This window comes from Delphinus delphis, chromosome 2 (genome assembly GCF_949987515.2).
Source record: "Delphinus delphis chromosome 2, mDelDel1.2, whole genome shotgun sequence".
NCBI classification, from domain to species: Eukaryota; Metazoa; Chordata; class Mammalia; order Artiodactyla; family Delphinidae; genus Delphinus; species Delphinus delphis.
Genome location: NC_082684.1, coordinates 149,838,931 through 149,853,755, shown reverse-complemented (window position 1 = coordinate 149,853,755; position 14,825 = coordinate 149,838,931). Strand labels below are relative to the sequence as shown.

At 46.3% G+C, this 14,825-nt stretch overlaps 1 protein-coding gene across 2 annotated transcripts in view; it reads right to left on the bottom strand.

The window, feature by feature from the left end:
- Positions 1-185: 185 nt before the first annotated feature.
- The window catches only part of GNB5 (G protein subunit beta 5), a 44,376-nt gene continuing 29,736 nt past the window's right edge, over positions 186-14,825 (bottom strand). For both annotated transcript variants that reach the window (XM_060005955.1, XM_060005956.1), the window contains exons 6-11: positions 12,579-12,722; positions 10,725-10,816; positions 7,587-7,635; positions 5,749-5,845; positions 4,251-4,417; positions 186-3,054 (exon numbers count right to left, since the gene is read on the bottom strand). In XM_060005955.1, coding sequence (XP_059861938.1) covers positions 3,043-3,054; positions 4,251-4,417; positions 5,749-5,845; positions 7,587-7,635; positions 10,725-10,816; positions 12,579-12,722 — 561 coding nt within the window. In that variant the 3' untranslated portion in view covers positions 186-3,042. The remainder of the gene's footprint in view (positions 3,055-4,250; positions 4,418-5,748; positions 5,846-7,586; positions 7,636-10,724; positions 10,817-12,578; positions 12,723-14,825) is intronic.

Sequence of the window (14,825 nt, the reverse complement as noted above, 5' to 3'; positions counted from 1 at the left end):
TTGTTTAACCCCCTTGTCTGCCTAACCTTTCTCTTCTCTGGCTGGAAAGGGGGTGTCCAAGGCTATGCACACCTCAGGGCACATCTATTTGGCCCCTTCACCACAATCGTTTGGTAGCTTTGCCTCCAAGTCCTCTAAAGAAAGAAAACCAGATTAAAACACTCCACTCAGCATTATTTTGAATATGCAAAATATAATTTATTACCTGGGGTTTATCCTTCAGTCTCCATGTGGTGTAATATATTTCCAACCAAGTATTTCATCAATAAATACTAAACAACAGGCACTGTGAGAGTAAATACTTATAGGGGAGGTGGCTAACTGCCCATGGGGGTGAGTGTTTGAGGGAATACTTTCTTAGGGCCTTGAAGGTCACTTTTTTAAAAATTATTTTTTATTTATTTTTTAAAACATCTTTATGGGAGTATAATTGCTTTACAATGGTGTGTTAGTTTCTGCTGTATAACAAAGTGAAGCAGCTATACGTATACATATATCCCCATATCCCCTCCCTCTTGCGTCTCTCTCCCACCCCTCTAGGTGGTCACAAAGTACCGAGAGCTGATCTCCCTGTGCTATGTGGCTGCTTCCCACTAGCTATCTGTTTTACATTTGGTAGCGTATATAAGTCCATGTCACTCTCTCACTTCGTCCCAGCTTACCCCTCCCCCTCCCCGTGTCCTCAAGTCCATTCTCTACATCTGCATCTTTATTCCTGTCCTGCCCCTAGAAGAACCATTTTTTTTTAAGATGCCATATGTATGTGTTAGCATACGGTATTTGTTTTTTTTTTCTGACTTACTTCACCCTGTATGACAGTCTCTAGTTCCATCCACCTCACTACAAATAACTCAATTTCATTTCTTTTTATGGCTGAAATGTGGTCACTTTTGTGGTCACATTGTGGTCACTTTTTTGATTGGAAAGTTAGGGCCTATTTTGCACATTTACTGAAGATGCTCCCCCACCTCTCCAAACATATAACCTTGAATTTGCTTCCCCAGAGTCTGGGTAACTTTTCCTTTGCCCTGCCTTCCTTCACTTCTGGGAGGCCCAGGTCAGAGTGCAGAGGCACAAAAAGGTCTGTGGGAGAGAGGGAAGGGGATGCCATAACTAGGAGCCCAGGAACAAGCTCAGGAACATTCTGGGAGCAGAGCTTGAGAATTTCACAGGACACATTGTGGGGCCAGCCCTTCAGCAGTTGGCAGGAGCTGGGTAGACCCTGTGCCCATTTCCCTGAGCGCCTGTTCAGACTGGAATCTATACTAGAGGGAGAAGGTGGCTGAAAAGTTGTCCCTCTGGACCATGCTCCGTCCCCCCTTCCCTCTGGGCTCTCAAGGTGGGTAGGGCGGGGTGGAGGTCTGGGGGATGCGAGAGGAGGGGGGGTGAGGGGGTAGGGGGGTGAGCAGGAGCCTTTCATATTTTCTCTCTCTACTCCAGGGCCTGTTGTGTAGTAAAACCCTTGGTAAATGTTTTCTTGGCAAATGATTGCATATAATCATTATGTTTATTTAAAAAGAGTTGATTGAAAAGCTGGCTTGGGTAATTTTTGACTGACTGGGCCCATCTTGATACCTGAACAAGTTGTTTTGCAGGTGGGCCTGGCACGCCCCCTGAGGTTTACAGGGGCACTGGGTCCAGGCCTATCGGGTGGCTCCAGCCCTGGAAGGGCAACTTCAAGCAGCAGAGCCTGCGGCTGGGCCTGCAAAGCCAGAACTACCGTTAGGAAAAGGTCCGGGCTGGAGCAGGGCCAAGAGAGGGGACCGAGGATCCAGGGGACTCAGCACACACAGCCCTCGGGCACCAGGAGAACCTGGCCTGCCAGACCCCAGACCACCCACAGGGCAAGCCTCACCCAGGCACCATTTTTGGTCTGAGATGACCTTCTGTTTCCCTAAGTGGTGCATGCCATCTTTATGAGTGAGGAGTTTTCTAAAGCAAAGAATCAGCCTCTACACCTTAAAACAAAACAGAACTGAAAATAAGGGATCCTGTAACTAAAACACTTGGTACCTTCCAGAAGGAACTGCTGAATTTCACATAAAGACAAGATATATTTTATGCTATTTTTCCTCAATATAAGTGAAACTAAGACATTATCATTCGAGACCTATCAATTAATTTGTATATGTAATTGCACTTGCAATGCAATAAAGATGAGTATAACTGATATGAACAAGATTCATTTTAGCCTGAGTAGATGCTACTAATCGTAATACGTCTAACACTACAAACAGATTTTTAAATGAGTTTACTGTCTTGTGTTCCTACACAGAAAGGTTTTGGTTGCTCTGAGAAGCATTTGTGTCACAAACAACATTCAGCGTTTCCCTCTAAGAAAACGTCCTGTCCCCATGATGCAGAGATATATCCCACAATCACAAGATTCACACATCAAACCTTCTATTTTATGATATCTCTGCTTCATTTATAACTGTTTACACATATGAAAATGTTTTATCTGAAAAAATACAATTGGACGCAAGGCTGAAAAGGATACTTTCACCATAAAAACACACTTTAAAAAAATTGATTCTGTCTAATTACATTTGGAATTGGCATTCTCTTCTATCAAAGACCAATTAACACTGTCCTTCTCACACAGTGCATTAAAGTCAGCACTTGCAGGGGGACGTTCCAAAAGTCACAGTGTACACTGAGAAAAATCAGCTTTTAAAGTGCTCCGAAAAATAAATTTGATTCAAGGAAACAATATAGAATATATTATATGCTGAACTGTACTGGGGATAGAATGAGTTGAGACGATAGTTTAGAATAACCTTAAAAACAGATACATTTTAAAAAGTGTTTGAAATGAAAAACACTGTACTTGAAGGTGTTCTCATAGTGCTAAAGGCTCACACTGGGATCTTTCCAGGTGGTGGTTTTAACAGTAATATTGGAGATGCTTGCTGAACTTTCAGTCATGGAGCTGCTCCCTTAAGCTAAGTTGCAATAAACTCTGAGATCCTCTAGAAGCAAGATCTATTTACATGTGACGATTTCAAATTCTATTCTCAGGTACCTATATGTGAATTATGATTAAGCCCAGACCTGCAAAGACACAAATAGATAATTTTTAGTCTGTTTTCAGTTAATGACTTGTAAAACCTGAGTTTAAAGAGATAAAATCAAAGTCTACTATACACAAACATACACACGACATCCAAAATAGAGCATTCACATGTCTTAGAAAGATAACACTTTACTCGTAGCAACTCAAAGGGGCTTCTTTGGCCCTGGCTCCCCCTCTCCCTTAGTTAATCATCTGAAGGGCATCTGTGGCCTTCTTGCTAGGGAAGGTAACTCTTAGATTGAAAACCAGAACCCTCTGTACCCATTCAGCTCACTGGGTACACTGACATGTTTATTAATTTAGCAAACTCTTGCCCAGGATGATGAAGCCACAGATAACTTTACTGTTTGTTTCAGGAACTTTGCAAAAATCCTTTTATCTATTTACCCTAAGACTAGACTACTCAATTACCCTCTTTAGAAAAGACACACTTCTCACGACAGTACACAGCATCAAATGACCGCCTACTTTTCAAGACGGTCTTCGAAATTCTCTCCCTCCCCCCACCCTGTGTCCAACAATCTTAAACTATGCCACAAATTTGTCCAATCCTAATTAAGTCCCTCCATCAAAAGACCTGCCTTCAACCAGACTCCCCAAACCTCATAAATACCTGCCTTTGCTCTCCCCTTCTGAAATGCTAATAAGACTGTGAAGTTTGTGATCTTCCACAGTGAGGTAAGCTTTGCTTGATGAACAGGTTACTTTGGTGGCATTTCTAGGGAGCCAACATCTGACAAAGTCATGGAGCTCTTTGAGAATCTAATAAAAGCCATGAGGACACTTTTCCTGGAAAAATGCGCACGCGCGCGCACACACACACAATTTAGCATATAATTGCAGGGGCTTCATAGGTCTCCTGAAGCCCCTGTGTGGGCTTCACAGGGGTCTGTGACCAAAGATTAAGAACCCAGCACTACTGGGAGGTGAGACTGGCAATCTGACTTGTCAAAGGCTGGAATCAGACTTTTAGGGTATCTGCTTGAATAGCTGCATCGATGGGGAACTCACTACCTCCCCAGGCAAATCATTTCTCTGTGGCTATAGAATTGAAAGTAGAGCTCCATTTTGGCTGCCCAGGCCCATCCTAGCTTACTCTGACCCCTCTGCTTTCAGGAAGGCCAATCACTCCTGCTCTCACACACACAGGAAAGTAGAAAGACTTCTCTCTTACTCTGAGGGTATGATCCCATGATCCTGAGCAAAAGGCAGTCCCATCAGGGGAAACTCGTAGAGTACTAACACGGTTTTCATGTCCAAACAAGATGGAGACTCGGGATCCCTTGAGGACATCCCAGACGTTGATGGTATAATCGTTGTATCCAGCAAACAGCAGGCGACCTTAAAGCAGAAGGATATGATGGTTATGAAACCAGTTCCTTCCTTCTTGTTTTTCTTTTCGTGACTCTCACTCATGCACTCACTCATTCATTCATTCATTCATTCATTTAATAAACAGTGATTTAGTGCCCATTATGTGCCAGGCACTGTGCTTTGCCCTGGGGTTTCAAAGAGGAGAAAGCACAGTTGCTGGCCCCTGTGGAGGGTGGTGGTGGGCAGGCTGACTCATAAATCATTGCAGCACCCTGTGGTAAGGGCTGTCATGGAAGTGCTCAGCTATGTGTGAAGTGTTATGTGATCATAGAGGAAGGGGGATCAAGAAGGGCACTACAGGGGACTTCCCTGGTGGCGCAGTGGTTAAGAATCCGCCTGCCAATGCAGGGGACACGGGCTCGAGCCCTGGTCTGGGAAGATCCCACATGCCGCGGAGCAACTAAGCCCATGCACCACAACTACTGAGCCTGCGCTCTAGAGCCTGCAAGCCATGACTAATGAGCCTGCGTGCCACAACTACTGAAGCCCGCGCACCTAGAGCCCGTGCTCCACAACAAGAGAAGCCACCGCAATGAGAAGCCCGCGCACTGCAATGAAGAGTAGCCCCTGCTCGATGCAACTAGAGAAAGCCCACGCACAGCAACAAAGACCCAACGCAACCAAAAATATATAAATAAATTAAAATTAAATTAAAAAATTTTAAAAAAAGGGCACTACAGGGAAAGCAACATTTGAGCTGGCTTTTGAGGACTGAATAGGAGTTTGCAATGCAGAGAAGGACGGGAAAAGACGTTCCAGTAGCAGCATGTATGCACAAAAGCACAGCTACACAACCGGGGGGTGTCTGGGAAAACTGAATGGTCCAGTGACCCAGCATACGAGTGCTGCCTTAACTTTCACAGGCAGCCTCCCCAGCTGTGAGGGCAGAGGTGCCATGAGCTTCAGGGAATTAAGAAAGGGACTCTTGCTCACTCCCCCCCCCCCCCCACCGCCCCACCTCTGGAAAAAAAGGTCCCTTTTCAGGTGTGAAAGGAAAATGGAAGGCTGGAGAGGAAATGCCTAAAGGCACAGATGCAGTTTTGATACATCATTGTTTTGAAGAAGAGCATTAGGTGGGCCCAGCCTTCATTTCCCGTGGAGTGAACTGGGCTGGGGAAGCTGCTTCAGGCAGGGCAAAGCGGGCTGTCAAAAATGCAGTGGAGGAAAACTGGTGCAAAAGTAGACTCTTTAGCACATGGACCCACAGGAAGTTTAGCTAGGAGGGAAGCTTGGCAGAGCTGGGTTTCATTGAAGTCCTGTTTTACAGTCCTGGGAAAGTTTCTGAAATAAAATCTTACCACTGAGGGAGAAGTCCACGCTGGAAGCTCCAAAGATGATACTCTCTTTGGAATAGATGGCAACCTCCCTGTCTGCCCGGAGGTCGTAGAGGCGACACTGGGGTGACAAAGAAGACAAAGAGGCACTTGTTTCTGGATCCTGTTTGGTGCATTGATGGCTACAGAGCTACAGGCTGGTGCCAGTGGCTTGTGTAGTTTGAGGGATAAGGGAAAAACCTCTTTCGTTTTCTCTCCTAGTATTTTCTCCCTCAATCCCGATTCCTATCAATCTCCAGGGATTACTGGAGATTCAAAGAAACAGCAAATACAGATTTCTTTAGGTACAAAAATAAAAATGAAAGCCCTCTTTTTTTTTCTGACAAAGAATGTGTGTTCACTGCAGAAAATTCAGGAAAACTCAGAAATGCATAAAGAAGGAAATAAATGTCACCCCCAATCCTAGAGGTATTTACTAACATCTGGACTATTCCCTTCAGCCTTAATCTATTTTATGTGTGGATTTAAATGGGGAGGATGTTTCATTATTGCTTCTATTAGCATTATGTTATGAGCATTTTCTCATATCATTAAATAATCTTAAAAAAAAACAGGAGTAATATGGTTGTTATATTCCTCATGTGGATATATCAGAATCTACTTAGCTATACCCTGCTAAGTGTTTGATTACGTCTGATTTTTCTCTTTTACAAATAAAATTATGGGGAAGCCATGATCCTTCTTCTATAAAAATCTTTATATGCATCTCTGATATTTTCCTTAGAATAGCTAAAAAATAGAATCCTTAGAATAGAATTGTTCCCAAGAAATAGCAATGGCTGGATCAAAGGGTAGGGAAGTTTTGAAAGCTCTTGAATTCTCCCAAATGTATGCCCTTAAATTTTGTTAAATATTTTTTGAAATACAGAAGTTTTAAATTTTCATGATTATCAAACCCTCAATCTATTCCCCTGTAATTTCTTCCAGGATAGCAAATTAAAGTGCAGTTCATTATTTAATAAGATATTTGCTATTTTGAGGGCACAGGAGGATATTTTTTTTCTCCTGAAATATAGGTCAACATAATTTGACAATTAGTATCAAAAGCCTTAAAACTAGGTTGATTTTGGGCTTCCCTGGTGGCGCAGTAGTTGAGAGTCCACCTGCCGATGCAGGGGACGCGGGTTCGTGCCCCGGTCCGGGAAGATCCCACATGACGCGGGGCGGCTGGGCCCGTGAGCCATGGCCGCTGAGCCTGCGCGTCCGGAGCCTGTGCTCCGCAACGGGAGAGGCCACAACAGTGAGAGGCCCGTGTACCGCAAAAAACAAAACAAAACAAAAAAACAACAAAAAAAAAACTAGGCTGATTTTTAACTCAACAAGCTCATGTCAGAGAATTAATTCTAAGGAAATGATAAGAGAGGTACCAAAAATATTTGCTTATAGCAGTGTTTTTAACAGGAAAAAAAAACCTTGGAAAAAACCTAATGACCCAAAACTTGAAGACTGGTTAAGTAAATGATGGCATATCCATAACGTGGAAAACTATTCAATCATTAAGAAAATATAATGTGGGAGAAAAATATGTATTGGCATGGGAAAATGTTCACAATCTATTGCTAAGTGAAAAAAGCAAATTATAAAGCATTTTGTTTAAAAACTAAAAAGACAGAAAGGAATTCACTGAACTGTGATTTTTCTTGGGTATAATGATTAACATAATTTAGTGTTTTCCCCCAAGTTTTCTTTATTGAAGTCACATCAGTTCTGTAATCAGGAAAAAAGTTATTTTTGAAAACTAAAATTAGGTCAGCATATCTCTCCTTTGGATAGGAAAAGCTCTCAATAACTTAGAAACATACCGTAGCATCATCTGATCCTGAAGCAAAGGCATCTCCACTCGGGTAGTATCTGCAGAGAGAAAGTGTGGGGAGAAAGCACTTAGAGTGGTCCTGGGTGCCCATCAGAACCATCTGGGAAGGCTGTCCCATGCTGGTCCCCCAGACTTCTAGGGATACACAGACCACTCATTACAGAGGCCAGAAAGGGAGGCTCATCTGGAAGGTCCCATTGACCTAATTTTCTTCTCTGTAAACAGGGGACAGTGACACTGGCCTTGCAGAGTATTGGCAAGGAGTAAATGAGATAATATGTATATCTGTACCAGACACCGAACACAGGCAGGTCCCCTGTATCCTTGCTTCCCCTTGGTCATATACCCCATTCCCAAGACTTGGCCAGAGCTAAGGGATAAGACAGTGGTTATAAACACAGACACTGCAATCAGATATACAGAGCCACGGGAAGCTGTCTGCACTGACCACTCACTACATGGGATACTTCTGGCAAGTGCCTTCACCTGGCCCAGCCTCAGTTTCTTCATCTGAAAAGTGAGGAGGATAATGTACATTTCCTGCTGTAAAGACTGAATGAGACACTATATATATTATACAAAGAACGTGGCATGGTACCAAATAAAAAGCATGCAATAACTAATGATTATTACTGTTATAGTCATCCTCTCCTCTAATCAGGCCTTCAGGGACTTCCCTGGTGGTCCAGTAGGTAAGACTCCGCGCTCCCAGTGCAGGGGGCCCGGGTTCGATCCCTGGTCGGGGAACTAGATCGCGTGTGCATGCCGCACGCCGCAACGAAGATCCCGCGTGCTGCAACTAAGACCTGGCACAGCCAAAATAAATAAATATCTAAAAAGAAAAATAATCAGGCCTTCTGGACAGAGGGCAGCCTAAGTAGAGACCTGGTGGATATTAGAAGAAGAGGGTTCTGGGTAGAGGGAACAGCATGGGTGAGAGAACGTGCATGTTTAAGCTGTTATTTCATGAATGTATAGGGATTTAATTTAGTTTTGTGGCTTTATATTCTATCCTGTATCTTAAAAACCTCATTTACTGGGCTTCCCTGGTGGCGCAGTGGTTGAGAGTCCGCCTGCCGATGCAGAGGACACGGGTTCGTGCCCCGGTCCAGCAAGATCCCACATGCGGAGCAGCTGGGCCCGTGAGCCACGGCCGCTGAGCCTGCGTGTCCGGAGCCTGTGCTTTGCAATGGGAGAGGCCACAACAGTGGGGGGGCCCGTGTACCACAAACAAAAAAAAACACAAAAAACCTCATTTACTATCTGTAGTAATTTCTCAATTGATTTCCTTGGATTTTCTGGGTAATTACTGCACATTTGCAAAAAGTGATAGTTTTTTTTCCCCTGTTTTCCTTTCCTACATTTGAGGTCAAAGAGCTAGAAAATTCTCATTAATATTTCTACCACTAAGGTAATTAAGTATTCTTATTGTGTTCTGGCAAAAATTATTATTATTATTATTTTATTTATTTATTTTTGGCTGTGTTGGGTCTTCACTGCTGCATGTGGACTTTTCTCTGGTTGCAGTGTGAGGGCTTCTCATTGCTGTGGCTTCTCTTGTTGCAGAGCACGGGCTCTATGCGTGCAGGCTTCAGTAGTTGTGGCACACGGGCTCAGTAGTTGTGGCTCACGGGCTCTAGAGCGCAGGCTCAGTAGTTGTGGCGCACGGGATTAGTTGCTCTGCGGCCTGTGGGATCTTCCCGGACCAGGGCTCAAACCCGTGTCCCCTGAATTGGCAGGTGGATTCTTAACCACTGCACCACCAGGGAAGCCCTGTGTTCTGGCTTTTAAGGGGAATAAGTCTAGTACTTTCCTCTAAGTATAAATATTCTTGCGTGATTATACTTTAAATGCTGTCCTGACAGTGCCAGCTTCTAAATATATATGTCAAGTCCTGACCTCTCTCTTGGAATCCGGTTCACAGCTCCTGCTACCTACTTGACATTTCCACTTGGTCGTATAATAGCGTCTCAGACTTAGCTAGCCCAAGACAGAGCTCCAGAATCCATATGCAACCACTGCCTTCTCCCTGCACTGCCTCCAACCCTCCCTGTCTTAGCAAATGTATCAGTGCTTACTGCCCCTTATAAAAGATACAGGTTCCCTGAGCTGAGGGTTCTTCTCCTATAATGCAGCCCTTTGCATGGGCAGGTGTCATTTGGCCCTTTTCATGTGACCCTGTAGAATTGGGGCTTAGGTAACCAGCAAAAAGATGCTGATACCCCAGCTACTGCCATCACTATGAGTAACCAACTATCCTTCATCTCTAACCCAGGAGTCTCATGCCTTCTAGCAGCATCCATGAATCTGTGGCAGCCTTACTTCATAGCTTGCAGCTAGGGTAAAATCTCAAATCCTTCACAATTCTAGACATTTCTGTCCTCCCTGTGTGTCTTCTTTAGTTGCAGCCACCATCATTTCATTCTAAAACTCACACAACAACCTTCTAACTGGCCGTCATACTTCCATTCTTGCTCCCCTACAATCCATTCTCCATACAGCACCCAGAGTGACCTTTCAAAGGCAAAACATGGATCACGCTGGCCACCTCCCCAACTCAGGACTCGCTAGTGGTGACCTGGCCTTTTGTTAGGTCCCTGAACATCTCACCTCCCTGATCTTCCCCCCGGCTCTTTGCAAGCCTGGCTCCTTCATTATCCTGGTCTCAATTTAAACATCAATTTATCAGAGAGGCCTGACCATTCAAAAAAATACCCCATCTTATCACAGTTCCCTGTTTTACTTTCTCTTAGCACTTAGCAGTACTTAAACAGCACGTTTATCTGTGCTTTGTCTTCTGTAGGACAGTAGCGATGTTGTCTTGTTCAAAACAGTACTCCCAGTTTCTGGAATAATGTCTCGCAGATAAGGACTTCATCAACATTTGTTGAATGAATGAATGAGAAACACTGACTTGACCTAGACAGGATAATATCCATTGCCCCTAGTGCAATTATATTAAAATTCTCCAAGAAATCGGGAGTGCTGTTCAGTCCCACCACAAATCAGCCATTATTGCTGGAAAAGCCTCTCTCGGCCAAGTAAATTGAGCCTAGAGGCTAAGTGCTAGCCCAGGCCGGGGAACACTGGAGGACAGAGGAGCAACGTGAACGTTCTACTCACTGACCGGACACTGTTGATGTCAGATTCGTGCGTTTCGAAGGCCTGCACGCACTGTCCGGAGCGCATGTCCCACACCATGGCTTTCTTGTCACATCCCTACAAACAGAAAGTTACCCAGAGTTATGTACAATGCAAGGAATGTCTACAGACAGGCATGAGTTCTGGTTATGTCACAGAGACCTTTTGGTTCCCATTAGTAAATGGCTGACAATATGCTCTTCTGGCACTAGCTTTACCTAAGGCCACTTTCCTCAACTGACAAGCCCTCACGCGGCCAGAGAGAGGTCTTGGGGTCAGGGTGACGAGCAAGGGAAGGCACCCAGCCCCCTTTTAAGCACGTTTTCTTCTCTCCCACCTTTCTGAGGGGCTGCAAACTCTCCAGAGCCTCCTTCTCTCCTTCCTCCTGGGCATCTCTCTTCACTTTTCCCTCTCTTTCCCCCTCCTCTTTATCTCTGCCTCTGTAAGCCCAGAGGAGAGGAGGGCAGGTGGACAGTGGGTGTGGTGGGACCTCCCAGCTTTGCCTCAGGTGTGTGGGGCAGCCCCTGGGCCAGCTGCACCCCAGCAGCCTAGTCAGGGTGTTGCCCGCAGTCGGCTGGGTGGCTCAGGCAAGTCACCTCCCTGGACTTCTGCCTCAACACCTGTAAAGTGAACCTTCTCTGGGCTGCTACCATGACCCAGAGAATCATGAACACTAGGCTTTCACATACTCTCTTGCTTCTGGGAGCATTTTGATAAATTCCTGCAGAGCCTTCCGTGATCAAGCATGAGCAGTATAATTAGACTCTCAAAGGTCAAACAGAAGGAGTCATGGGTTAAAATTAGTGTCCAAGTTGTTGGTTTCAACTCAGAGGAGAGGGTGGATGAGGTGCCACGACTGATGTCTCAGCGAGACCTGCTGTGGGAGTTCAGCACTCCAAGCATCTTTACTGAGAATGTGGACAAAGGAATCAGCGAGTCTCTTCAAATCGTTACTGGACCCTAAATCAGATGGAGTTTAATACTCTGAAAGAGACGATACAGTCCACAATGATACCAACAATTTGAAAAAAGAGTGTCGTTGAGTAGGGATAAATACAGTTATACAAAGACACAAGAATGAAATGTACACAGATAGGGCCAAATACCCAAGAAGAAAATCAGGGTCCCTGCCCACTCGAGGCCTCACAGCCCTCACCTGAGGCCCAGGACTAAGATGTGGGCAGCTCGGAGCAAACATCATTAGACAGCGTTTGCATCTCTGTCCTCTCTCATCACTTGTCTCCTGAGCGAGATGAGACAGGACCCAGGGGTCAGGCCAGCCACCTCAGTTCTCCATTCTTATTCCCAGGTGTCCATAGAAATACTTGCCTCTCTGCATACCACACTGTAAACTCTTCCCTCTACTGCTCACAATATCCTGGGGAAGGTGGGGGGCAAATGCTGTCGTGCCTTATGCCCAATTTACAGAGGATGAAATGGAGAGTCAGGTAGCAAACGTGGGTCCCAGGTGTCCTGGCTCATCTGGTGTCCTCTGCCATGGTGGCCTGCCTGTCCGACTCGTAGCCTTCAGATACGCTGTTCCCTGTGCCCGAGAGTGGGAGGGGCTGGCGACTGGCAGGGGTGGGGCGGGAGAGTGTCCCACCAGTGTCAAAGCTCTGATCACGCCACAGCGATGCTTCGCCACCACTGCCACCTGAGCCTCCTGGTGCCTAGCGACTGTCTCTAAAGGTCTCAGAGGCTCACTCTCTGCTACTTATTTAAGGAATCTCAGCCCCATCCAGGGAAGTGTCCAGTCTAGTCCCACAGATTAACAGGAAGTGCTACCATGAGCCTCCCTAGTGGACAAAGGACCCCCCAGAGATCTTCCTTGGGTCTTTACCCCGGACACGAAGGTGTTCCCGGTTTCTGAGGGAGCCAGGTCCAAGCAGAGCACGTCGGCCCCGTGCCCATGGAAGCTCTGCAGCAGCTGCCCGCTCTCCACGTCCCACAGGGCACACGTGCCGTCGCCACTCGCTGTCAGGATCTGCCGCAGGAAAGGACAGGAAGGGTGTGGCTGTCATTAATGTCCCTGTCAGGGGAAGCCAAGCAGATGCTTACAGTTCCACAGGGAAGAGGAGGCTCCTTACACACACACACACACACACACACACACACACACACACACACACACACACACACACACACACACACACACACACACACACACACCCCTGCTAAATCTGGACTCAAGCACAGAACTCTTTCTCTGGTACTGAGAAAGAAACAGTTCATTTTTGACACCCTCGTTGTCCTGGAGCTGTTTATGTGCCTGTCCTCCTGCAGAGTATGGAATCCAGAGGTCTCCCTGTGGTACCTGCGGGGCTCTATACCTGCCTGCCACGTAGGAAGGGCTCTGTGAACGCTTGCTTCACAGAACCTCAAGCGGCTCCCACAAGCACCCAAGCCCAGCGTCGTGCTTCCCAGACATTAATGTGCAACCCCACACGCAGCTGCTAATAGAGAGCCTGGGGTGGGGCCTGAGATTCTGTATTTCCCACAAACTCCCAGGTGATGCTGACGTTGCTTGCCAGGACCCACCTGGAGCAGGATTTTGCTAAACACAGTCTCCTGTAGCTGGATCCCCCAGAGGCTCCCTGGGCCACTGAGTGGTGCTGACAGACACACAGGGTCAACCAGCATCTGCCGTGTGCTGACCACGTCCAGGCCCTCCGCTAGGCATCAGGGTTTGCAGAAAGACTGTGTCTTGGTCTCTGCTCTCCTGGAACTTGGTTAACAGGATTGTCAGGAAGGACTGAAACCCACCAAACTCCCTGTCCCTACGTTAATCAATTCCAGGGCCAGGCACACTTCCCGGTGCTGCATTAGACAATACTGAGAAACCAAGTAAAAATAACCTAGCTGCCCGCTCCAGGAAATAACTGCTCCTGCAAGATAAAACTGTGAACCAACTAAGCTTACTTATCAAGACTAACAGCTTTGTAAAAAATTAATGAAACAGAAGCCTCAATTAAATACAGTGGGAGACCGGAAGGGGGAGCTTTCATGTCCTGTGATGATAGAGACCAACAGGAAGAAGACAGACTTCTCTTCTTTCCTGGGAAGGATTCAGCCAATGAAAAGCCATGGACTCGGGCTTCCCTGGTGGCGCAGTGGTTAAGAATCCACCTCCCAATGCAGGGAACACGGGTTCGATCCCTGGTCCGGGAAGATCCCACATGCCACAACTACTGAGCCTGCACTCTAGAGCCTGCAAGTCACAACTACTGAGCCCGCGAGCCTAGAGCCCGTGCTCTGCAACAAGAGAAGCCACCACAGTGAGAAGCCCACGCATCACAATGAAGAGTAGCCCCCGCTCACCACAACTAGAGAAAGCCCACGTGCAGCAATGAAGACCCGATGCAGCCAAAAATGAATAAATAAAATAAATAAATTAAAAAAAAAAAAGAAAAGCCATGAACTCTGTTTAATCCTCCCAACTTCCTTTTCCACCCTGTAAAACGGTTCTCCTTGCCTTGCTGTGTGGGGACTTGCACATGCCTCGCCATGGTCCACTCGCTATGGTTGCAGGCAAAAAAAGCGCAGGGGCAGCAGCTTGCTCACCAGCTCTTTCCGGAAGCCTCGCCGGTTTCCTCCACAACCGCTGCCAAGGTGTGTGCCCTCCCATTTTAAGGTGGGTCTTTTAAGGTGGAAAACTAGTTATGACATAATAGCTTAGGGTTGGTAAGCCCAGCGAGGTAAGGGTCTTATAAAGCAAGTCCTGGTGAGCAAGCTGTTGACCTGAAACAAATAGACTGCCAGGTATTTCTCCAGCAAAGATGGGTTTATTCAGGACCCACAGAGAACTGCAATTCAGGGTCTGCAACCATGGTGAGGTTGGACCACTCACCCTGGACCCTGAAACCCTCTAAGGACCCTTCCCCAGTTTCTTCATTTTGAGACGGTATAGTGATTCTGTCAAGTTGGGGTTCTCCCTTGCTGCAGTAGGTCTAATAAACTTAGCATTGCTGGGTGGCAGGTGTTTCTGATGGTCTTGGCAGACGAGACAATGATCACTTACGACAGAGTGAGAAGTGCTGAGATATAGGTAGGTCTGTGAGAGGGACACCAAACCCACTTTGGCAACATG